The sequence below is a fragment of the Felis catus genome, chromosome C1 (assembly GCF_018350175.1).
Source record: "Felis catus isolate Fca126 chromosome C1, F.catus_Fca126_mat1.0, whole genome shotgun sequence".
In the NCBI taxonomy this organism is placed as follows: Eukaryota; Metazoa; Chordata; class Mammalia; order Carnivora; family Felidae; genus Felis; species Felis catus.
In genome coordinates this window covers 42,401,061-42,426,840 of record NC_058375.1, presented here as the reverse complement: position 1 = coordinate 42,426,840, position 25,780 = coordinate 42,401,061, and the positions used below count along the sequence as shown (strand labels likewise).

The window sequence follows — 25,780 nt, the reverse complement described above, 5'->3', positions numbered from 1 at the left end:
ACAGCACCGAGCCTGAGAAAGACCGAGACTGAGGGAGAAAGAAGCGGAGAGAAGCAGCGAGACAGGGAGAGACGCGGCGAGAGGCGCGGAAACGCAGCGGTTAGAGCTCTAGACTCCCCGAGGACCCAGAGAGGCAGCCAGGTACGCGGACGGGCGCAGCGGGAGGGGGCGTGGAGGAGGAAGAGGAGAGGGAGGAGGAGGGCGGAGGAGCGGTGGGAGTGGAGAGCGGCTGGAAGCGGGGCGGGACCCGGAGCCCGAGCGCGAGTGCGGGGCGGGAGTTGGGGGGGCCGGATGGGAGGGCGACCGGCGGAGCCGGGAGGTGGGAGCAGCCCGGGGGAGCCTCCTGGGCGCGGGTCTGTGCCCGCACTTCCCTTACCCGCCCTGCTGCGTTCCCAGGTTATGCACGGGGGTGCTGGGTGCTCAGACAACACAAGTCCAGGGTGGCAGGGTGGGCATGGAAGCCACCGCCGTGGATTCCACACTTGGCGCTTGGGCACCCGCCTGGTGCTGGGCACTGTGCTCGACGCCGGCAGTCTCAGGGCAGTTCCAGGCTAGTGCGCGCCTCCGCGACCCCTCAGTAGCGTCAGTATGGGATGATTCGTACACTACTTAACCGTCACACCAACCCGGAGGGCCAGAGATTTTCAAACCCGTTTTATAAATGAGAGCTAAGCGCCATAGAGGTCGTTTCCCCCAGTCCTCAAACCCTGAGATTTTAACCTGGGTCTGTCTAGTCCCCAAGCCCTTGTTCTTTTCCAGTGCGCCTCTTTTCCAGTGGACTTAAAAAAAAAAAAAAAAAAGTCATTTTGGTTTATTCATTTTAGAGAGAGAGAGACAGAGCGAGCAGGGGAGGAGCAGAGAGAGAGGGAGACACAGAACCCAAAGCAGGCTCCAGGCCCCGTACTGTCAGCACAGAACCCAACCGGGGGCTGGAATCCATGAAGCACGAGATTTATGACCTGAGCCAAAGTCCAACACTTAACCAACTGAGCCACCCAGGTGCCCCTCCAGTAGACTTTTAAATATCTTCATCCTCTGACTTCCTTGCCTGTCTCTGCCTTCCTTGAGCAGCTAATTTATGTACTGACTTGTTCACACCCTGATCAGACTCCCTGCCATACTGGCCTAGGACAGGGGAGCTACACAATGTCCCAAATTATAATTCCACCCCCACCCCCCAACCCTCCCACCCCCGCCCCTGCCAGGAAGCAAAGCCAACACACCTTTCTACTCTCAGAAGTTATTTATAGATTACAAGAGCAGCATTCTCACTAGGATCAGGGAACCACAGACTGAAGGAACCATATGTGGCCCTTAGGAATTGCCTGTCTGTCCTCTCAGGGTACACTGGGGAAACTGAGGCTCTGAGAGTTACACAGCTTTGCCCAATTACACTGATCCAGGACTAGAGACTCCTGAGCTTTAGCTGTCCTATTTTATATGCGAATCATGCCCATTCAGCTAGACACGGGGTATTGGGGTTGAAAAAGACTTGTGGGGCATGTAACCAGTTACTGAGTCACAGCAAGGTTTAAAAAATAATAATTGAACAGAATAGAAAACGTGCACTGCAGATAGTAAAAGTGTTCTTTCATAAAATGTCTCTTTCAGTTACATATGTATGTATGCATTATGGACCAGATCACAATGTAAAATGCATTTCTTACTTTGAATCAGGTCAAAAAGGCTTGAAAGCCACTGAATCTGACACCTCCCACTGGACAGATGGGCAGGGGCTAACTCAAGATTACAAGATCTTTAGCTCTTTTCATTTTTCACAGGAGTGGGTAGAGGAGGAAATAGTTATTGTGATGCCTTGAAACTCCTCAGTTCCTCCATCCCTTGCTTTGGGTATATGGGGGATATATCATGGGCATCAGGTGACCTGGGTTCAAGCCCTAGCTCTACTCCTTCCCTGGTTTTTCTGTGTTTCAGGTCACCTTTCTTCATCTAGGCCAGCTTCTAAGACGCTAATGTGTGCCATGCTTTTTAATGTTTGTTTATTTTTGAGAGGGAGAGAGACAGAGGGCAAGTGGGGGAGTGCCAGAGAGAGAGGGCGACACAGAATCTGAAGCAGGTTCCAGGCTCTGAACTGTCAGCACAGAGCCCAATGCGGGGCTCAAACCCACGAACCACAAGATCATGACCTGAGCTGAAGTCGGATGCTTAACCGGCTAAGCCACCCAGGTGCCCCTGTGTGCCATGCTTTTGACCTGAACACTGGAGTCCCTGAGGGGGTCAGATCTGGGTCTGCCCTTGAGAAACACACAGTATGGTGGGGGAGTCACACAGATGATCATAGGACAGAGCAGTGTAAGGGGAAATGTAGGGACCATGGCCACAGAGGGGTCACCATCTGAAGGACAGAAGAATAATTTTGGAAGGGGTAGTGTCCTCAAGGGTCACTATAAGGTCAAATGTGAAAACTGGAGGGAATCGTTATTATCCCCCAGAAAACATTTCCACTGAGCTATGGATCTCTGCAAACTGGGAGTTGGATGGCATACCCTAATGAAGGTGCACTTTGACCTCTTTATTTATCAGATGGAAAGTAAAGGGGGTGGAGTGGAATCCCATGGAAAGGAGAGAGGTTTAACTGAAAGGTAAAAAGGACTGTACTCTGACTTTTGGGAAAATTGTGAAGCTGCCAACAGTTTCCAGAAAACTTTTCCAGCCAAGAATTAATTTGTTCCTCCCAACAACCCTGTGGGATGAGCCAAGCAGGGATGATTGTGAGAAATAACAAACCCAATGTCACACAGCAGTCAATGGCCCAGGCATTGATAAACATGATAAACGTGTCTGTTTATCCAAGGGTTCCTTTAGTGGTCTGATGAAGATTTATAGACCACCCCCCCCCCCCATTCAGAAGACTATTAAAAAAATTTTTTTTAACGTTTATTTATTTTTGAGGGAGAGAAAGAGACAGAGTGTGAGCTGGGGAGGGTCAGAGAGAGAGGGAGACACAGAATCCGAAGCAAGCTCCAGGCTCTGAACTGTCAGCACAGAGCCTGACAAAGGGCTCGAACTCACAAACTGTGAGATTGTGACCTGAGTGGAAGTTGGACACCCAACGGACTGAGCCACCCAGGCGCTCCTGGAAGAATATTTTTTTTTAATATATTCTTTTTTTTCTTAATGTTTTTATTTATTTTTGAGACAGAGAGAGACAGAGCATGAACAGGGGAGGGGCAGAGAGAGAGGGAGACACAGAATCGGAAGCAGGCTCCAGGCTCTGAGCCATCAGCCCAGAGCCCGACGCGGGGCTCGAACTCACAGACCGCAAGATCGTGACCTGAGCTGAAGTCGGACGCTTAACCAACTGAGCCACCCAGGCGCCCCCCTGGAAGAATATTTTTAACTACAAAGAGTAAATTACTTAGGATAACAAGAATACTAGTTATATAGGATCATTATCGAAATATTTATTTTGTGTCTTTTTTAAACATTAAAAAGCAAGATCTAGAGATTGGTCTATTAACTATTGTAATTTTGAGGTGGTGAATGAGTGTAAATAGTATTTCAAGATATTGCTACTGCAATGCAATACAAAACTATCTAGGATTTCTATTGGTGACAAAGTCACAGGTACTGATAAATAGTACTGTGGCTTGTTCCTTACCTGCATGACAGAAAGAAATGCTAAATTCCAGTTACAGGTTAGTGAAAACAGGATGTAATTTTTTTTCATTCCAGGTTCATAGACTACCCCCCACCCCCCCACCCCGCCCTGAACTCTAACCATGGACCCCCTGGGCTCTGTGGACCATATGCTAAAATCCTTTAGTTTTTCTGGCCTACCTCCTACTGTAATGCTTATTCTTCTTGCAGGCACTTATTGTAGACCTACTAAGTATCAGGAAGTTTTCCATCTTGTATGTCATACAGTCCTTGAAAACTTCCTTTGAGATCAGTGTTATTCTTCCCATTTTGCAAAGTAAGAAACTCAGGGAGGTTAAGTGATTTACCCAAAGTCACACAGCCAGTGTGACTCCTTCCATCAATTCCTTCCTCCCCAGCTGAGGTCTGGGGACCAGATTCTCCAATACCACAAGGGAAAGAAAGTATAGGAGGGAAGGGTGAGCAGGGAGAATTCACATTTATGGAGAAAACACTGTAATCTAGAGTTTGTGTTCTGTGCTTTTCATCCTCTCCTTTAACCTTCCCAACAACCCTGTGTACTATTACTCTCCCGGTTTTAAATAACAAAATATATACATATTCATTATAAAACAACAAACTAGAAATTATAGTAAGTTAAAGGAAACAATCAAAATCACCCATAATCTCATCACACAAAACAAATACTTTGGTATGGTGTCTTCCAGATACACAGACACACACACCACACCTTGGACCCAAACAGGTTAAGTAGCTTGCCCAACTATATGCAAGGAGTAAGTTCCAGTCACCTGCAGTGTGACCTTAGGTCAGTCACTTTTTGCCTGTGCATTACATTAGGGCAGTAGTTTATATTACTGGAGATGGAAGCGTGTGTCCCCTGGCACCCAGGGAGCCATAACTGGAAGCCTCTCCTGCATGGCTCTCAAAGCAGTGCCCCTAGACCTCAGCACCCTTGCTCCAGGAACCCAGTCCCCTCAGAGAGGCTCTAGAAAGAAATGGCCCCTCGCTGGGGTGGGCCACGCAGTGCGGTGACCTCAGTCAGCAGCGGCTGAGAGCCCGTGTGCAACCTGAGGTTGAGTAGTCACTGCTGGGCCCCGCGGGCAGTGTCTGCACTCGACACCGCCGAGCACCCCTCTCCCCTTGCCCTGCTTCCTGCAGCTGTGCCCACCCTGAACCCATCCCCTACACACCCCCATCCTCACCTTCGGGCCCCCACCGAGCTCTGGGGTCAGCTTGCAGTTCACTGCAGCTGGAGAAGCAAAGGAAGGAGGCACAGGTGCATTATTTCCCTCTAAGTGCCAGTTCCTCTCAGGGCCTCCCCGTTGATGCCCAGTACGAATCCTTCCTTTCCTGTCCATAATGATGCTCTTGTGTCTCATCCTGAGAGAAGTGACTTTACCACAGTGGAACACCTTGATGACATCCAGGGACAAATGACATCCAGGGACAAATTGGGACCTAGGCTCAGAGCTCCTGATACCAGCCAAACTCTTTCCTGACTCCAGGTGTAGAGTTTTTGTTAAGACACATTAAACAACATAAAGGATAGTATAAGGACCACCCATGTACCCTCCACTCAGCTTAAGAAATACAAACATTGATCAGTCCTGTTTGAAACCCCCTGTGTACTCCTTCCTGCCTGCCCTCTCCTCCCCCAGATAACTGCTCTCCTGAATTTAGTGTTTATCATTCCCATGCTCTTCTTCATGCATTTATCACATAAGTATGGATCTTTGAGAAATTGTAGGGAGTTGCTTTACTTGTGATAAAACTTTAAATAAAAATCATACTGCATGTATTCTTCTGGAACCTGTTTTTTTTTTTTTTTTTTTCCACTCAGTTGTGTGTTTGTAAACTTTGTACTGATGTGTATGCTCAATCTGGTTCATCCAATTTTGCTGCTATGTAGTTTTCCATTTAGTGAATATGTGATGATTGATTATCCAGTTTCTTCAACATTTAGGTTCCTTTCAATTCTTTTATTGCTATACGATGATGCTGCTCTTGAGGGTTTTTTTCTTTTAAAGTCAACTTTATTGAGGTGTAGGGGCGCCTGGGTGACTCAGCTGGTTAAGTGACTGACTCTTGATTTCGGCTCAGGTCATGATCTCGCTGTTGTGAGATGGAGCCCCACGTCGCAATCCATGCTGGGCATGGATGGAGCCTGCTTAAGATTGTCTCTCTCCCTCTTCCTTTCCCCCTCCCCTGCTCATGTGCTCTCTCCTCTCTCTCTCTCTCAAAAAAAAAAAGATTTTAGTTTTTTAAAGTAATCTTTACACTTAACATGGGGCTCGAACTCACAACCCAGAGACAAAGAGTAGTATGCTTTACCCACCAAGCCAGCCAGCTGCCCCTCCCTTCTCATTTTCTTAAATGCATTTTTCAAAAAGCAGAAATTAAAATTTTAGTCTAATTTATCACTTTTTTTCTGTTAAGATTAGTGTTTCCTGTGTTCTATCTAAAAAAAATCTTTGCCGGGGCGCCTGGGTGGCTCAGTCGGTTGAGCGTCCAGCTTCCGCTCAGGTCATGATCTCGCGATCTGGGAGTTGGAGCCCCGCTTTGGGCTCAGTGCCGACAGAATGCTTCGGATTCTGTGTCCCCCTTTCTGAATGCCCCTCCCCCACTCATGCTCTGTCTCTCTCTCTCTCTGTCTCAGAAATAAATAAACATTAAAAAAATTAAAAAAAAAATCTTTGCCTACCTCAAGATAGCAAAAATTTTCTCCTATGTTTTCTTCTAGAAGTTTTATGTTTATGCTTCTGAGTTAGTTTTTATGTGTAGCGTGAAGCAATGGTTGAAGTTCACTTTTGCATACACATATCCAGGGGTACCTGGCTAACTCAGTCAGGAGAGTATGCGACTCTTGATCTCAAGGCTGTGAGTTCGAGTCCCATGTTGGGTGTAGAGATCATTTAAATATAATAAATAAATTTTTTATTTATAAAAAAATATATGTGGATATCCAGTTGTTCCGAAAATCATCCCTTGAAAAGATTATCCTTTCTCCCATTGGATTCACAGATTTTCTGAAGGCTTCACTTGATCTGTTGAGTTGTCCCAGTGATTCCAGAACCTCTAAAATCTGAACTCTCCCTGTCTCTTCAACTATACCTGCCTCTTCTTTCCTACAGGAAGCTTCCGATTTAACCAGTCTGACCTGGGAAAGGAACCCCCTCTCCCAAGTTTTTGCTCATGTAGTTCCCCCCCCCCCCCTTGTACTTATCTAAATCCTCTCCACCTTTCAAGGCCAGGCTTGAAATAACCCCTTCTGCTGGACGCCTTTCTGTGGCCAACTCTCAGGACATTGTACTTTTCTGCAGTATCTGTTGTCCTGACTATATATGTACCATTCATTGAGCACCTTCCATGTGTCATCATCTCACTTGGCAATTACAGCTTCAGACCACAAGCTCCTCTATGACGGAGGTAGTGCCTGCTTCAGCCCTAGTTTCACTGCAGTTGGCTTAGGGTCTTCTAGAAGGCAGGACTGCTGCTTTGCACTGCCTTTGTTCCTTTGTGCATATTAGGAAAAAAGTGACCTTTCCCGTGGCCTGATGTAGCTCCATGCCAAAGGTAAGGCTGGGTAATTAGAGTTCAGGCCAGATTTCAACTCCCACCTGTCCCTTCTGTTGCATATCTTTAAAACCTGCATGGCCATAAAGGTCAACTGTACCTCAAGGGAGGAATTAATAACTGAACAAGTCATTCTGAAGTATGGGTATTTTATATATAAATATGTAGACAATATATCTATCAAGCCTCAGAGAAGTTAAACTACTCACCTGAGTAGTTTAAATCCCAACCTGGTATTTGCCCCGCTGGGATTTGTCCCAGGTCTGTTAATCCCCAAAACTCAAGGAAACACTGCCTTTGCCTACCTCCTTCTCTGGTCTCAACATGAGTCCAGCTCTTCACGTGTTAGTAAGCATTTTTCATGTTCACAATTCTTTTTCAGCCTGAGATCAGCCACTCCTGGAATTTACTCTAAGATTTCTGCACCCTGGAGTGAATGTCTTGCCTTCTTCTAGGATCATGTCTCTAATCCTAACTGCTCCCTTTCCATCCTAGCTGGAGTGTCATTAGAGTCCAGGAAACAGAGACTAGGGAAAGGCAAGGACTTTGGTACCGGATCAGCCTATCAATACTTGGCAATTGACTTCCTGGGAGAATTTGGACTTCTTACTTAGCCTCATCTGTAAAATGGAAGTCAAAATACTGACCTCATAGGAGTGAGATAGAGGTACATGAGCCCTTGGGAAAGGTTAGTTCTCCCCTTCCTTCCACTTTGCTGAGAACAAGGATTGTGTCTTGTGTTAGGTCCACACACAAGAAAACTTCAGCATTTATTTACAGAAGATTCTTAGTGACATTTGTCAACCCTATGACTGGAACTGCCTTTTCTGTTAACCTTGGCCAAGTCTGTTCCCATCTCTGAGCCTCAATTTCCTGTTTTTTTTTAAATGGAGACAATAAATTTAAATAACCACAAGAAGAACTATCATTTACTGAATATTTACTATGTATCAGGTACTTCAGTGGTTTGTGGGTGTATTAGCATTTATCATCATAATAGGCTTATGCATTAAATGCTATTAATATCCCCCATATCCCAGAGGGAGACACTGAGGCCCAGCAAGGTATAGTACTTTGTTCATGAGTCACCCAGCTGCTAAGCAGCAGAGCTGGGATTGTGACTCGTGCTCTGCAATACTCCAGACCAGGATTTATTAACCTATTGACATTTTGAGATAATTCTTTGTTGTGATGGACAGTTCTGTGCAGTATAGATGTTCAGCAGCATCCATGGGTTCTACCCACTAGATGCCCATAGTACCCATCCCCTAGTTGTGACAACAAAAAATGTCTCTAGACATTGTCAAATGCCAACTAAGTATTGATTAATAATTAAGGCTTGGCAAATAGCTAAACCACTAAGTGCTAAGATAAAACCTGATAAAGTATAATGCTTATAAAGAGTTAGAAGATAACTAAAGTGTAAGTAGAAAATCAAATATTAACTACTCAAGTAATAGCTGATTTACCAAGGGATTAATTTAAAACTAAGTTGTTAGCAGATACTGGTTAGTCAATGACGATTAAGGTAACAGTTGATAAGGATTTAAAGTGAGATTTTTTTTCCTCTGGGACTCTTGCACATTCGAGGGGACGTGGGGACAGCAGAAAGCTGATAAAGCCTAGGAACGAAGGTCTAATTGGGACTACAAAATCCTCAGCTGGACTCTAAATTTTTGGGGGAAACTGACAGCACAGAGCTGGTGCTCAAAATGCTTACCTTATAATTAAATGTAATACTAAGAGCCAGGCACTGTGCTATGGAGAGAAGGGAGGGCAGTCACTTAAACAATAATACTATAGTGAGTGAGTGGTGTGTGAATGTAAAGGCTTTGGGGATTTGTGAAGGCTGAGTGGAAGGGAGAGAGGTGTGTCCAGGAGAGATGATGAGTTTAGTTCCGGACATGTTGAACTGAAACGTTTGTAGACATGCCCAGTAGGCAAGTGAATAATAGGTGAATAATATCTATCCAGTGTAGATGCCAGGTAGAGATTTGGGTGTCAAGAGAGCATGGGTGGTGGTCAAAACCATGAGAAACAATGAGGTGGCTGCAGAAGAGTACATGGTGTGAGAAAAAGGACCAGCCTATTACTCCAAAGAAGACCAGTAGCAAAGGAGTGGGCAGGGGGAAGAGACATTAACAGATACTGAAAGGTAAAAGCACTCAAAGAGATTGGGGTGGAATCAAGAGAAGATAGTGGCATGAAAGCAGAGAATGTGTCAGGGAGAAGAGTGTAGTCATCAGTGTCAGATGTGGCTAAGAGGCTAAGCAGGATAAGCCAGAGAGACATCCACTGAAAATGTCGTTCTGGGGGCAACTGGCTGGCTCAGTCAGTGGAGTGTGCAACTCTTTAAAAAAATTTTTTTTGGGGTGCCTGGGTGGCGCAGTCGGTTAAGCGGCCGACTTTGGCTCAGGTCATGATCTCATAGTCCGTGAGTTCGAGCCCCGCGTCGGGCTCTGTGCTGACCGCTCAGAGCCTGGAGCCTGTTTCAGATTCTGTGCCTCCTTCTCTCTCTGACCCTCCCCTGTTCATGCTCTGTCTGTCTCTGTCTCAAAAATAAATAAACATTAAAAAAAAATTTTTTTTAAGTATACTTATTTATGTTGAGAGAGAAAGTGAGTGGGGAAGGGACAGAGAGAGAGGGAGTGAGAGAAAATCCTTAGCAGGCTCCATGCCAACAGTGTGGAGCCTGATGTGGGGCTTGAACCCACGAACTGCAAGATCATGACCTGAGCTGAAACCAACAATCAGATGAGAGAGAGCGAGCATGGGAAAGGGGCACCCAGGTGCCCCAATGTTTATTTTCGAGAGAGAGAGAGAGAGAGAGAGAGAGAGAGCGCGAGCCCATGGGGGAGGGGCAGAGAAGAGAATGTGGTTCTGAGGTGTCCATCACAAACATTTCTTTGATTGCTGCATTTCGTTGCGTGTGTGTATGTGCACGGCATATGCAGACCTGGAACTTGGAGCAGGGTGTGTTGTGTAAAGGCAGGTTTGGAGGCCACGATAGAGGGACTTGTGGTCGGCTTACAGAGAGCCTTCTTTTATTCTGGGTAACTTTTGAGAAGGACCGTTAAGGGACACTGCAAAAACTGTAAGCACAGTTCAACCCTTTCATTGTCCAGTGGTAAAATGGAAGACAACAGAGAGGGAACAATTTGCTCAGTCTAGGAGTCAGGGACACAGCCAGGACTTGAATCTGAGTCTCCCTTCTAGAAGAGTGACCTTGGGAGAAGTGGACATGAAATTCTTATTAGCCAGTGCATTATTGATCGGTGACTTTGCTCATCACCTCAGTTTTTAGCTGCCTCTTTTTATATTTATATAAAAGCGAAATACATATTTTATATACAAAATTCAAACATTACAAAAATACTTAACAAAGACAGTGAAGGACTCCTGTTATGCCCTCTTTGCCCTGACTCGCTCATTGACAACCACCATTAATAGTTTGGTCTATATTCCTCCCTCCCTCTCTCCCTCTTACTTAACATTGAAATTTTTGATAAAAATATTATGGTTGCTTACAGTGGATTTTTTAAAAGATTTTATTTTTTAAGTAATCTCTGCACCCAATATGGGTCTTGAATTTACAATCCCGAGATTAAGAGTTGCATGCTACTGACTGGGCCAGCTAGGTGCCCCTCTACTGGCTTGTGTGTGTGTGTGTGTGTGTGTGTGTGTGTGTATGTGTGTGTGTGCACGTGTATTCATTCTGTTTTACAACTTGCCCTTTTTTTGCTTTTCGAAAACTTATTATGGTAGTATATAGAATTCTGATTCATTCATTTTGGGGCCCCTGGCTGGCTCAGTGGGTAGAGCATGTGACTCTTGATCTCAGGGTTGTAAGATTGAGCCCCACGTTGGGTGTAGAGATATCTTAAAAATATTTTAAGACAAAAATCTAATTCATTCATATTAAGAACTGTATTAGTGAACTATTTGGATTTGTACACTAATTTATTATCAGATCATATTGATGGACATAGAGGTGCATCCAATTTTCACTATTTGAACAGTAAACATACATATTATTGTACATATATATTTGCACAGTTGGGGAGACTTCTAGGATGAGAAATGATGGATCAATGGGCATGAGCATTTTGTTTTAAAAGACACTGCCGGGGCACCTGGGTGGCTCAGTCAGTTGAGCATCTGACTTCAGCTCAGGTCATGATCTCACAGCTCATGAGTTCGAGCCCCACGTCGGGCTCTGTGCTGACAGCTCAGAGCCTGGAACCTCCTTCAGATTCTGTGTCTCCCTCTCTCTGCCCTCTCCCAACTCGCACTCTGTCTTTCTCTCTCTCTCAAATTATAAGTAAACAGTAAAAAAAAAAAAAAAAAAAAAAAAAAAAAAAAAATTAAAAGATACTGCCAAATCACCATCCAAAAACTTATGTCAGTTCATTGTCCCACCAACAGTTACTATGAATGCCCATTTCCCCACATCCTTACCAACTATGAGTATTATCATTTAAAAAATCTTTCCAATTTTAATGAGGCTGAGCATCTTTTCATATCCTTATTATCCATCTACATTATTCTGTGAATGATCTCTTCATATCTTTTGCTTATTTGTTATTGTAGTGTACTTTTGGTCAGTGCGTTCTTACTGGGCAATGATTGGCTTGATAAAAAAAAAATTAGGAAGTCTTTGTACCAGATTCCTAACAGTGTTTACTTACCTCCAGGGAGTGAGATATAGAAAACGAGGGAGATACTTTCATTTTTAAAAAATTTTTTAAATGTTTATTTATTTTTGAGAGAGAGAGAGAGAAAGTGCGAGTAGGGGAGGGGCAGAGAAAGAAGGAGACACAGAATCGGAAGCAGGCTCCAGGCTGAGCTGTCAGCACAGAGCCTGATGTGGGGCTTGAACTCACGAACTATGAGACTATGACCTGAGCTGAAGTTGGACACTTAACGGACTGAGCCACCCAGGTGCCCAGATACTTTCATTTTTATTTATTATCATCCTGTATTATTTTACAATCTATTTGGATTACTTTTTCAATTAAAAAAATAATACAGAGGAAAACAACTACAACAACAAATAAATCTTTGGCCTGGATTCTCAATGGCTGGAAATTCATGTTGGGTGCAAGTTTTTATTGATTACAAGTTATTTTTTGGTTCATATGCAAAAAACATTTATTGAATGCTCCTAGTGAGCTGGCACTGCCCTAGGCACCTTTCATAGGTTGTTCATCCTCATCCTCACAACAGCCCTGTGAGGTAGGAATTGGTCCCATCTTATAGAGTTCTTAATAGGCAGATTATTGCTTGATATACTTCTATTTGCCACATGTTTTCATGGGCTAGAGGTGCTTATTGGCTGGTGATTCATTGGTCAAGAGCTCTCACTGGCCAGGAGTTCCTAAAGGTTGTTCTAAGACTCAACTACAAAATACCAGATTTTTCCCTCATAGGAAGGATAGGGTACATGGGATAAAAGTGGAGGAAGGAGAGTCCATAGGCCCTCCCTCCGAGCACCATTGAGCACGACTGAGTTTGCTTTGGTCACCATCCAAGGTGTAGGGTGGGGGGAATGGGACAGTGGGAGAGGAGAGAAAGTGGTTATAAGTCTTCTCGCTTCTTCAGGATGAGCTTCCTCACGAGTGCTGTGATCTGGGGCCTGATTTCCTCCACCGACACAGTTGGGTCCCAAGCCCCTACTACCTTTCCATCTGGGGCCACTAGGTACTTCCAGAAGTTCCAGGTGGGCTCCTTCCCAGAAGTCTCTAGAGAAAAAGGAAGAAGGAAAGCAAAATGTGCTTCCCTGTGTCCACTCTCCTGGAATTCCATTATCGGTGTCCATCCTTCCCTTGAAGCAGTTGTTCCATTATTTAGAATTAACTAGAGAGCTTTTTAAAATCCTGATGCCCAGGCCACACCCCAGACTACTTAAATCAGAATCTCTGGTGGTAAGTCTTAGGAATCAGTAATTTTTTTTAGGTTTATTTATTTATTTTGAGAGAGAGTGCAAGTGGGAGAGGGGCAGAGACAGGGAGAGAATCCCAAGCAGGCTCCATGCTGTCAGTGCAGAGCCCAATACAGGGCTCGATCCCATGAACTGTGAGATCATGACCTAAGCCCAAACCAAGGGTCAGATGCTTAACTGACTCAGCCACCCAGACGCCCCCAGGCATCAGTATTTTTTTAAAAGCTCTCTAGGAGATGCCAATATGGCCCCAAGGTTGAGAACTACTGCTTTAGGATTCTGTGAAGTACTTGATAAAGTAGTATCAGATCCTCCTTTCTTAATGATCTCAAACCACTAAATAGTCTACAGCCTATTCTCTAAGGAAATCTTAATGGTTTCCAAATGTTAGTCTGTGGACTGGTTGCATCTGAATCTTGGTTGTGGGGGTGGGGGGAGGTCCTTAAATAAATTCTTGGGCCCTGCTTCAGTAGGTCTCAGACTAAACCACTTTTAAGAGTTCCCAGTTGCTTTTAAAGCACAGTTAGGTTTGATCTATAACTATGGGAACTGGAAAGGTACTAATAAAAACACACAGGGGAAAAAAAGCAAATATTAGGATTGACCCATAGGGCAAAATTCAAATCTGCATCAGTAAGGGATTTTTTGTTTGCTACACTGTTTTCATTTACTCCTCCAGGTAAATGGGTGGGGGGTGGTAGTGAGGGATGTGAAGGCAATCAGATATACAGCATAGATGGCAAAAATGGAGCCTCCAAAGGAAGAGAAAGGCCCAAGGAAGGAAACAGGACCATAATGATAAGCTTGGCCCATGACCTCATTTTGTAGTTCTGAAGCTTCTGGGGATGCAGAGGGGACCTATTTCTGAAATATTAAGATCTGGAATTTTTGCTCTGAAGGTTTCCCTCCATGGTATATGGACTTTGCCCCTAACTCAGGACAGGAGATAACCTGTCAGCCATCTTGGTCAGCCTTCTCCAGACATGTGGCATCCTCTGTCTGCCCTTGGTGTCTCCATCCGAAATCCATAAGCTCGACTAATTCACATAGACTAAATCTGAGGGCCTCAGTCTCCTTTTAAAATCCCTGTGTATGAAAACAGGACCTCAGAGAAGTCTGCTAGAGTGCCCCTGAGGGGGAACTTCAAGGCAGCAGGGGAAGAGGTATCCTCAGGCAGGAATACCTCTCTGTTCATCCTCAAAGATGAGTGCTCGAACAGACCATGAACCTATATGCAGGAGTCTGGAATGGGCCCCAGGTCACCCAATCAGCAAGTAGTTTCTGCTGCCCAGGGAGCCATGACCTCAGCCAGCTGAGGGAAAGTAAGGGAACAGATCAGGACTCACGGATCAGGTACTTGAAGGCAGGGTGGGCACCAGTGCCAGTAACTGCGACCTTGCTAAACATGGGGAAAGAGACACCATAGGTGCGACGGGCGAAGCTCTCGATCTCCTTGTTGCTATCGGGCTCCTGCTGGCCAAACTGGTTGCAGGGGAAGGCAAGCACATTGAAGTGATGGGGCCCCAGGTCCCGCTGCAGCTGCTGCAAGGCTCTGTAGTGCTGGTCTGTGAAGCCGCACTCGCTAGCCACGTTCACTACCAGGGACACCTGGGTGGCAAAAACAAAACCCAGATACATACACAGCCCAGTGAAGAGTCATGCACTTTCACATGCCAGACGTGCCCACACGGTGACCACCCCCCAAAAATTAATGCTTTCTCATATATTCAAGAGCACAATGTATACATATATAAATGTGCAATGCTCTCACAAATACACAAACACATGCACATAGGCACAAATGAAATCAAACATTCAGGGGCTTGCAGATATGTGTGCATACACATACATGAACATCCATGAGAATAAGCATACAATATACATAAATGGGGATGCATATGCCCCATGACACAAAAATATATTAGCACACATCACACATGCCCACAAACACACACAACACATTTACACAGAGAGGCACACACACTGGTGAGCTCACATCAGGAGGTAATGTGGGGGCACCTGGGTGGCTCAGTTTGTTAAGCATCTAACTCTTCATTTTGGCTTAGGTCATGATCTCATGATCGTGAGATCGAGCCCCATGTCGGGCTCTACGCTGAGCATATGGAGCCTGCTTAAGATTCTCTCTCTCTCTCTTCCCCTCAGCCTTCCTCCCGTGCTGGCATGCTCTCTCTCTAAAAAAAAAAAAAAAAAAAAAAAAAAAAAAAAAATTAAAAAAATTAAAAAAAAACTTAAAAAATAAAATTAAAACAAAAAAGGAGGTAATGTGGGGGAATGGAAAGGCAGACCTGGGTTCAATTTCTGGTTCAGTTAACTGGCACTCATCACTTTACATGAGTAATAAACCCTTCTAAGAAACCCACTGTGAACCTGTTGAAGGCAGGAGCCATGTCCTCTTCAGGTCTCAGAAAGTGCTAAATGAATAAGTAAATGTACACACATACACAATCACATGGATATAGAGACAGACGTAGGTTTTCTTCATAAAAGGACCCATGGCAATCCCTTTCTGCGCCTCTCCCTCCAGCACACAAATACCACTTTCTTGAGTCACTAGACTATTCCTTAAACTTCTTACCACCTTATAATAAATGCATTTATTTATAGCCTTTAGGTGATACATACAAAGCTGGCTGATAAATACAACTGCTGACAATACAGCAAGTAGAATTTTGGCACCAATGCTGTATACATTGTTAAAGAATTCTTAAATCTTACCCTGTGTCTGTGGAGCCCAGCCCTATCTCTTTGGCCACTTTTTTGGAAGAGCTGGGATTATACTAGCTGGCTCCATAAAGAGGGCCACCTCCCAGAGACAGCCTGGGGCACTGGACATACACTGGCACAAACTGCTCAGGCTAGACAGGCTTTTTCAACCTCAGCACTTGGTCCATTCTTTTCTTCCTTCTTCCTTCCTTCCTTCCTTCCTTCCTTCCTTTTATTTATTTATTTATTTATTTATTTATTTATTTATTTATTTATTTATTTATTTATTTTGAGACAGAGCAAGAGAGCACAAAGCGGGGTAGAGGCAGAGAGAGAGAGAAAATCCCAAGCAGGCTCTCAGCTGTCAGTGCAGAGCCCGAGATGGGGCTCAATCTCATGAACCATGAGATCATGATTGAGCCAAAATCAAGAGTCGGTGCTTAATGGACTGAGCCACTCAGGCACCCCACTGGGCCAGATAATTCTATTATGCAGGCAGGGGCTTTCCTATTCATTGTAGGATGTTTAGCAGCATCCCTGGCCTCTACCCACTAGATGTCTAGCTTAAAAAAAATTTTTTTTAATGTTTATTTATTTCTGAGAGAGAAAGAGATACAGAGACAGAGCGTGAGCAGGAGAGGGGCAGAGAGAGCTGTCAGTACACAGCCCAATGTGGGGCTCGAACCCATGACCCGTGAGAGTGTGACCTGAGTTGAAGTCGGACGCTTAACCGACTGAGCCACCCGGGCACCCTGATGTCTAGTTTTGACAATCAAAAATGTCTCCAAACATTGCTGTATGTCTCCTGAGGAGCAAAATCACCCCCAGTTGAGAACTACTGGGCTGGATGATGAGAACTGTTGAGCTATAACTCCCCTACCCTGCCTCCACCAGATGAGGAAGGACCCATTCTATGGGGCCACAGGCCATTAGAACAACCTCCCCTATCTGTGTCAGCATGTCGTATTCTGCTTGTGGTGCTGAGAAACTGGGACCCTTAATTCCCTTCCTTAATTGGGGGTCTTCCTCTTTCTTTTCTGCTGGATCCCTGGGCAGTGAAAGCATTAAAAGTTGCTTATTTTTTAACCTATGTCTTGTGCGTCTGCCTACCCTTGGAAGGAGGGAAATCCTGTTTCTAGTTCCATACCTGAAACCAAAAAGTTTCTCCTTAAACTGATCAAAGCGGGGCGCCTGGGTGGCTTAGTCGGTTGGGCGGCTGACTTCGGCTCAGGTCATGATCTCGCGGTCCATGAGTTCGAGCCCTGCGTCAGGCTCTGTGCTGACAGCTTAGAGCCTGGAGCCTGTTTCAGATTCTGTGTCTCCCTCTCTCTGACCCTCCCCTGTTCATGCTCTGTCTCTCTCTGTCTCAAAAATAAATAAACGTTAAAAAAAAAATTAAAAAAAAACTGATCAAAGCATGGATGGAGAGACACCCAAATATACATAGTTAATTTACATATGTGCATATCAAAGCATAGATACAGACTCAGGCTTGCACATAGAAGCAAGGAAACAAATAAACTATTTGCATGCATACTACACTCAGGCCTGCATGTATATAAGCTCACACCGTAGACAATCACATTCCCAGGTAGTCACCCATTCATCCATACTCAACACTGGTCTAAATGACTGCCTTCCAGTTAGCCACAGGGCATAAACTATATAATCTTGCTTATGGTTTTGTCTCCAGGGCTAGACTCAGTGCCAGGCATGTAGTGGGAGCCAATAAATCTCTTTCAATTTTTAAAAGACAGTGGTAAAATATACATAATGAGCCAGTAATTATTTACAGGTCAGTGAATGACCAAGTGGTAGTCCTAGCTTGGATTAACTCAACAGAATCATTTACAGCTTCCCTGGACTATTTCTGGTTTCCCTCTAAACCTGGCAGCTAAGAGCTTGGGCTTTGGAGCTGGACTGCCTATGTTCAAATTCTCACTCTATCTCTTAGCAGGTGTGTGACTTTGTTCTTTTCTTTTTCTTTTTTCCATTTTCTTTCTGATTGATTTCTTGGCTTCTCACTCCTATGCTTTTTAGGATATACCAGTAACCAAGAGAATGAAAACACTCAGAATTCTGGGATCACTGGGAATCTCTGGGTCATTTTTCTCCAGGATTTCTGTTCTTCACATCCTGGGTGCCTTATTACTTCTGAAAATAAATAAAATTTGTTCTATTTCCATCTTAGCACTTATTACCACTGTACTAGGAATTACCTTGTTCGTTTCTGTTCCTGTTTATTGTCTCTCCATTGCATATAGGCTCTATTGAAGTGGAAACTTATCTTTTTTGTTCACCACTGTGTCCCAAAGACTGGCCTAGTACTTAGTATACAGTAGGTACTCAATAATGAATGAATGAATGAATGAATGAGTGAATGAATGAATGAATAGCAGAGCTAGTCAAGTGCTAAACCTGGAGCTCTCTGTTAAGCTGCACTAGAAGGAAGGAAAGGCCTAACTGGGAAGGGGCCCTACTCTTATTGGCTCTTTGTCCTCAGTCCTGGATGAGTTTCCTGCTGGAGCCCACCAAACACAGGTACGGAGCACTCTACCAAGAGCTTCCACACTGTCATCTCATTTGAAATTCACAATACCTTGGGGGACAATCAGGACAAGGAATACTGCCCCCAGGACTACCAGCATATTTGAGCATTTTCAGGTTTAGAAAGTACTTTCTTCACTAAAGACTCGCTCCCAGGAGAAGAATGCCGATAGCCATTTTTGTGTGGTCCATCCAAATCTGGATGCTGTACCTGTGTGTTCATTACCAATTCCCCACCTTTCCCACATTAAGGCCCTAGGGCCATCTTGAGAAATGGGGCTCAGAGTGCTCTTCATTATACACAGTGTAACATCTAGGCCTCTGAATATACTGTTCAAGGCCCCTCTCCGTCCCTCCCTACTATCATCAGCCTCATCTTCCACCTCTCAGCCTCATGCTTTATACTCCTTCAAGCAGATCTGCTTGAAGGCCACCCACTCCTCCTCCATCCTTCTTGCTGTTTGTTTGCTTTAGAGACTTGGTATGAACAGTTCTTTGCCTGGAAAGCTCTTCTTGGTCTTGCCAAAACTCACTCTTGTTTCAAAGACTCACCCAGGTACATTTCTTCTCTGAGTCCTCTCTGAGAGACTTGGTAATGAGATAGCAGTTAGCCTGGATGGCTCTTGTATCTCAGCCCGAGCTGCCATCTTAGGAGTTTGCCTAGAGAAGTCCACAGATGGATGGGTAGTTCTCTCCAGGCTCTGTGCTTTCTAGAGCTGTATGACCTTTCCTCTGGACCTTCCTGTCCTCTCTATAGGATGATCTGTGTAAAGGTCGCCGTGCATCTTTAACTAACTCCCCCAGCACTGCATATCCATATCCACGGGGTTCTCATTGGACTCAGTATCAGCAACAATCCCAGTTCCAGAGCGGAAACGGGGGATGGGAGAGACAAAGGCGGCAGGATGCTAGGGTTGCCTTTCGACCGGTGCTTGACAAAGGCCTAGCCGAGGCAAGCAGCCTCTGAGAGAGGTCGGGCTCCACTGCCCAAAGTCGCTGCGAGGGAAATCGGCGTAGGCTGGAAGAGTTTCGGGTTTCACTGCGCGCCGAGGCCGTGCCACGTAGTCGCGGGATAGGCTCAGCGCAGGATCTGGGGGCGCCGCACCCCGGGGGGGAATAGCTGGGGGAGTGGGAGCCAGGGCAGGGCTGCGGAACCCCCTCGGGGCCACGCCCGCAGGGTCCCGGGCTGCGGGGTTCCCGCAACAGGCCCTGCCCGGGCGGCTCCGAGGCCCCGCCGGCGGACACTCACCGAACCGCGGTACTTCTCCAGCGACACCAACTTGCCCCGGATGTTGACCGCCTTGAAGTCGTAGAAGTCCTGTTCCCGCTGCGCGCAGGCCGCGGCCGATAGGAGCAGCCACGCCAACACCAATGCACCCACCATGACTCGCTCCCGAGCTGGCGGCTCTGAGAGGGCAAAATCAGGCGGGGGGACCCAGCGTGGGGGGCGGGCGGAGGCGGCACCCGCGCCAGGGGGCCGGCGAGGCAGGACGCGCCCCCTCGCCTTCTGTCCCGCTGGCGGTGGAGCGCGGGGCTCTGGACCTCAGTCTCCCCATCTGCACCGTGGGAGCGTTGGACTGCGCGCCCGTCTCCGACCCCAGAGTCGTGGGTTCAGGCGTCTGACCACTGAGACCGTTCTGACCCGTTGCAGTGAGGCTCCGTCTTGTTTCAGGATGCAGCGACTTGGTAGGGAAAGAGGTGAAAAATTCGATTTGAGAGTTCAACTTTTAATTAGCTCAGTGGCCTTAGGCTGGTCAGGCCACTTCTCTGGGCTTCAGCTTCTCCATTAGTTCAGTGGCGCTAGCCTCCCTCCCAGACGCACCTGGGCAATATAGAATGGGAGTAATAGAAAAAATGGAGGTGAAACTGATGGGAGAAAAGGAAACAAATGTCAGGCTTCATGCGGCTCTCAGTCTCCAGGCAGAATTCCTGAGGCTTACAAATTCTAACACTCCCGCAGCTCTCTCAAGGACTTCCTTTATTGCTTTACCTCTGTAGCTTTGCTCTTAATAGTGTTACTTTCCCTGATAGCTGTAAACACGCCCCGAGATATATTTGCAATTACCTCCTGAGCATATGGCCCACTGATACACATCTGAAGAGTCCCCAGACTGATGTTTTACTAGGCACTAGTAAATAACCTTATCATAGCAGCAGCAGCCCCCCCAAGGTCCTGAAAGCTTTACTTCCAAATTCCTTGGAGATTTAAGCTATCCTAACCCCCACTAACTAAAAAGTGTATAATCAGTGAGTCTTCACAATCCCAGTGCAGCTCTTTCTGCCCACGGGTCCTGAGTCGTGCTTTGATAAGAGCACTTTTTGCACTGAAAACGTCTCAAGAATTCTTTCTTGACCGTTTACTCCTGGCTCACATCACATCTAAACACTTTGTCTGCTGAATGGTGCCTACAAATTTTAGAGGAATGAATGTGTACGGTCCCTGCAAGAGATGACGCAGAGAAAAGGAAGAGAGGAGAGAGGGTCTGTTGTAGGTTGGGTGCCAGGGAAGCAGATTCTGAGATAGAGGTTGCAGTGCAGGAATTTACGAGGGAGCCTCCCTGGGATCAACACCTGTGGAAGGGAGGGAGGGAACAGGAGTGGGCACAAGTCCAGAGCTCCATGCAGGTCCAAGGACAGTCTTGGTTGATCCCATGGGGACACTGGAGCTAGAACGGCCCATCAGAGTAGTCCCCAGATAAATGAAAATGGCCAGGCCAAGACTTTATATCCCTGCTACACCTGTCTTTGGATGTGAGGCCATCTGGGCAAGGGTGCGATAGGAGCAAAGGTGACCCTGTCCCTGGAAGGGCTGACAGTTAAAGGCTTTCCACTGACAGCACTCCCAGCAGCTGGTGTCTCAGGTCTTCACTGACGGGAAATCTGGGCAGCACATTACAATGTCTCCCACACTCAGAAAATGTGTTCTTGTTGAGGCCACTTTTAGACAAAGAGGCTTGAAGGATGGAATGTAGAAAGGGCCACAGCAACCACCTGGCTGAGTATAGACAGGCCCATCAAAATACCCATGGGCCCTAACTGACCAATGGGCTACTTACAACTAGGCACAGTTACCAAAAAAGGGAGAATTCCATATCTGGCCATACCTCTTCATCTTTTCCCTTTAAAAACAGCCCCCACTTGGGGCGCCGGGGTGGTTCAGTTGGTTAAGCATCCAACTCTTGATCTTGGCTCAAGTCATGCTCTCACAGTTCATGAGCTCAAGCCCCATACTGAGCTCCACGCTGACAGTGTAGATAGAGCCTGTTTGGGATTCTCTCTCTCCCTCTCTCTCTGTCTGTCCCCTCCTCACAATACATAAATAAACCTTAAACAAACAAACAAAAATAACAGACCCACCCACTGCCTGTTTGCTGTTCACCCAGCCGCTCCCTTGCTGTGTATTCAATAAACTTCTAGCTGCTTTGTTCTGCCTCCGGTAAATTCTTTCACCGCCTGTGCCACAGGCTTCCACCCTATCGTCACCCCACATTTGGGGGTCCCATCCCATCGGACAGACACACCATTTAAACACCACATTGCTGAGCCGCACCAAATGCCAAGCATGGTGCTGGGTGTGACAGTGTAGCCAGGATGCAAAGGTACAGAGCGCCAGGTTCCAAGGGTCCCAAATAGACCAAGTTTGGCCACTCGTTGCTGACAAAATCCAAAGGCAGAAAGACAAGTGGTGGTGAAACAGGAAAGGAATTTATTTCAGTGAGGACAACACCAGGAAGACAATGGACTAGTGCCTCTCAAAGACTGTCTCCAAAGTGGCAAAAATACATCCAGGTTTATATAAGGAAAATGTAGGACAAAAGTAGGAAGGCACATGCGGATAGGCAGTGACAGTCAAACTGATCATTGTCTTGGAGTCCATCACAGGCAGGGTCTTGCTGGCTCAGGGCAGTCCTGATGGCTTAAGAAAGTAGTGTGGGTTCCCACATCCCAAAGCCAGGGATGCTTTGCCTGCAGGGTCTTCCACCTGAGCCAAGGGACGAACTGGATGAAAAACCCAACTGGAAAATTTGAGACCGAAATGGAGGCAGCCAACATCCACTTTCATGAGAAACCAGGTAAACTGGAGATTTCATTTAATGTGGTAAGAGCTAAGCATTCCTACAGTCATTCAACAAACACTTATTGAGCACCTGGCCTATGCCAGGTTCTGCTTTAGATGCTTCTTGTGCAGTGATGAACAAGACAGCATGGTCCCTACCCAGGGGGAGACAGGTATTAAATAATTCACAAATAGGTCTATAATTACTGCTGTGTTAAGTACCACCTAAACTAACCTGGAAGGAGAGGCAGAAGCAGGCTAGGAGGGCTTCCCAGAGGAAGGTCTGAGCTGCATTCTGAAGAATAAGTAGAAATTGGGCAGGTTGAAACAAGGAAGCAAGTTCAAAGATCCTGAGTGAGAGAGAAACATGGTGCATTGAGAAACAAAGAAGGCTAGTCCGGTTGGAGCAGAGAGAGCAAAGGGTAAGGGAAGGTAGTGAGGCAGGTAGGGGTGAGGCCACACAATACCTAGTAGGCCACAGTCAAGATTATGGTCTTTAAGGCAAGAAATGAGGGTGGTTTGTTGTTGTTGTTGTTTAAAGCAGAGTAGTGGTGGTGAGTCCTATGGTGTAGGTGTAGAAAGGTACCTCTGGCTGTTCCAAAGAGAGTGGGTAGAAAGGAGAAAGAGTGCATGTGTTCTAGATGCTGAGGTAAAGGAAACTGTGCGTTTTTGAGGCCTAGAGGTGGTTGCTAACCTAGTAGTCAGGAAAGTCTTCTTGTAGGTGGTAACACTAGAACCATGTCTTCAAAGAGGAATGGGAATTCTCCAGTTTGGGCAAGGGGAGGGCAAAGATGTTGGCCTGAGAGAGCAGTGTCTATGAAGGGGCACAGTCTTCACAAGAGTCTGCTTGGCTGTTGGGATGAGAGGGTGGAGCGTAGATGAGGTGGGAACAGTTATCGGGGGCCAGATGGAGAAGGGTCTTGAGTGCCAAGCCTAGGAGCTTGGACTTCACTCTCCATGCTGTGGTGAGCAAAGTTTGAAGGTGGGCACAAGATTACACAGTTAATGAAACTTAAATCCAGGCCTTCAGACTCAGAACATGGAGTCTTTCTGTACTGCCAGTGTGGCTCTCTCTTCAGGAGCAGACAGCATTATTGGGAGAAGAGGAAGACCAGAGAAAATGTGCTCCAGACAAGGGCCAAGACAGGAATAAAGTGCTCCGGCCTTCCTACTCCCTCCTCCGCCCCACCTCCGTGGGAACCTTGAGCCTGTGATGCTTCTCTGGTATTAAATGGCTCCCGCTTTACTCTGCCCCACAAAGATGTTGATCTCCCTTCCTGCCATCTGTCCCTTTCACTCAGCCTTTCCCTGGATGTCCTAATAACCACGAGTTCTCAAATTCTGCTCCATACAGAGTTTTGCAAGCTTGGCCAAGCTGTTTCCTGTAAAATCCAGATAGGCAGGCATTTCTACTAAGCAGAAAAAAAAAAAAAAAAAAAGTTAGAGGTGAAATGTTTCTCAGTTGTAAATTTCTCTTCTGAGGCCTACCCTTCTCCCCTATTCATGCTTTGGAACCCAGTTCAGATATCACCCCCCTGTGGTACTAAATCACTCTCTCTTCTCTGATGCCTTTGTACCTAGTACATTTTCCTCTCAGTGGGCTGATGATAATATTGTGCAGTTGTCCATTTCTGTGGCTTGGGGGCAGGCTGGACTATATCTGAATCATCTTTGTCTCCCTGGTATACATTAGCTACTCAGTAAATATTCATTTTTCATAAACTTTCTTTCATTATTTGTGCTGGAATCTGATATGAGATGCTATTGATTTTAGCCATCAGTGTATGTTTTGTCATTTTATTTTCAGTCCACTATGAATTTTTTTTGTGTTTCTGAAAGAGCACACCTATTCCCAAGTGGTCTATCTATACAAGTGGGAGACCCAAGGGCACTGACAAATGCACATAAAATTCTTAGCTGAACACCTAGAAGGGTGAGGGACTCCCTCCTGGAGCTCCTGTAAAAGCTCAAAGAAGCTTTTAATGGGCATTTAGAATACTCCTTAATGTTTTGTTTGTTCATCAAATTGTTGAGAACCTACTATCTACAAAACACATTTTAAGGTCTAGGAGTATAGTAGTTAATAAGACAGACAAAAAAGACAATAATTCTTGAACTTACATTCTAGCAGGGGGAAAAGAATAATACAAATTGATAATAGGAAACATACATATAACACATTAGATGGTGATAAGCTGGGGAGAGGGATGGAGAATGTGGTGGTAGGGTGGGGAGATTGCAATTTTAATTGAATGATCAGGAGGCCTCACTGAGAAAGTGGCATTGGGCAAAGACCTGAAGAAAGAGAGCAAACGATGGGAAAACAAGAAGCAACATTCCAGACAGCGGAAACAGCAAGTACAAAGGCCATGAGGCAGAAGCATGCATAATGTGTTGGGAGAACAGCAAAGGGGCTAGCGTAACTGCAGTGGAGTGAGTGGGGGGCGGGGGGGGGGAGTAACTGGGGATAACATTAGGGAGGTAATGGGATGGGAAGGGAGCACACACTGTAGGGCCTTATAAGCCATCCTAAAGACATTGGCTTGGAATCTGAGATGTGAACCTATTAAAGAGTTTTAAGCAAGGGAATGGCATTTCTAATTCATGTTTTAACAGAATCGCTCTGACAGCAGTATTGAAGTAAGGAGGCCATTCAGGAGGCTCTTGCAATAATGGATGTGAAGGAAAATGCAGGCCTTCACAAAAGTGATGGCGGTGGAGGTAGTGCAAAGTAGTCAGATTCTGAATATATTTTGAAAGTAGAGGCAAAAGGGTTTCCTGATTGTTGAATGTCACGGGTGGCTTTAAAGTTTTGGCCAGAGCAACTGGAAGAATGAAGTTCTGCTGTTAACTGAAATGAAGATGCCTACAGAGGCAACTGGTTTGGGATGGAAAATCAAGAGCTCAGTTTTGGACCTGTTAAACTTGAGTGGCTTACTAGCAGTGGTATGCTGGTAAACGTTTGACAACTTCTGCGCCAAGGGAAAAAGGTGTGTGTGTGTATATGTGCGCATACACCCATATAAGTGTATTATAAAGTTTACGCATGGCACACGATTCACAAATACTAAAATGTAGTAGTTCTCCCCCTGTCTACGTAAGATATGTTCCAAGACCCACAGTAGATACCTGAAACCCTACATAAAGCTATGTTTTCTCCTATACATACCTGAGAGAGTTTAATTCACAAATAGGCACAGTAAGAGATTAATAACAAGTGCAAATAATAGAATAGAACAGTTGTAGCGATATAAAAGTTATGTGAATGTGGTCTTTCTCTATCCAAACCCCTTGTACTGTGTTTGTAACCAGGG

At 45.7% G+C, this 25,780-nt stretch overlaps 1 protein-coding gene and 1 long non-coding RNA gene across 2 annotated transcripts; one reads left to right on the top strand and one right to left on the bottom strand.

Annotated features, from left to right (window-relative positions):
* Window positions 1-15: 15 nt before the first annotated feature.
* LOC111561740 lies at window positions 16-24,899 on the top strand. Its single transcript, XR_006584277.1, has 3 exons — window positions 16-141; window positions 22,382-22,482; window positions 23,546-24,899. It is a non-coding gene; the product is annotated as an uncharacterized LOC111561740 (long non-coding RNA).
* Window positions 12,292-19,867, bottom strand: GPX7 (glutathione peroxidase 7). Its single transcript, XM_003990106.5, has 3 exons — window positions 19,659-19,867; window positions 14,485-14,746; window positions 12,292-12,938 (listed from the first exon to the last, which is right to left on the bottom strand). Exons 1-3 carry the CDS (start codon window positions 19,791-19,793, stop codon window positions 12,775-12,777), a joined length of 561 nt encoding a protein of 186 aa, XP_003990155.1. The 5' UTR covers window positions 19,794-19,867; the 3' UTR covers window positions 12,292-12,774.
* Window positions 24,900-25,780: the final 881 nt, after the last annotated feature.

Coding starts and splice junctions, on each gene's coding strand:
- GPX7 (XM_003990106.5), bottom strand. CDS start 19,793: ATGGTGGGTGCATTGGTGTTGGCGTGGCTGCTCCTATCGGCCGCGGCC. Junction 14,747..19,658: donor TGGAGAAGTACCGCGGTTCG/GTGAGTGTCCGC, acceptor TTTGCCACCCAG/GTGTCCCTGGTAGTGAACGT. Junction 12,939..14,484: donor TGCCTTCAAGTACCTGATCC/GTGAGTCCTGAT, acceptor CTTTTTCTCTAG/AGACTTCTGGGAAGGAGCCC.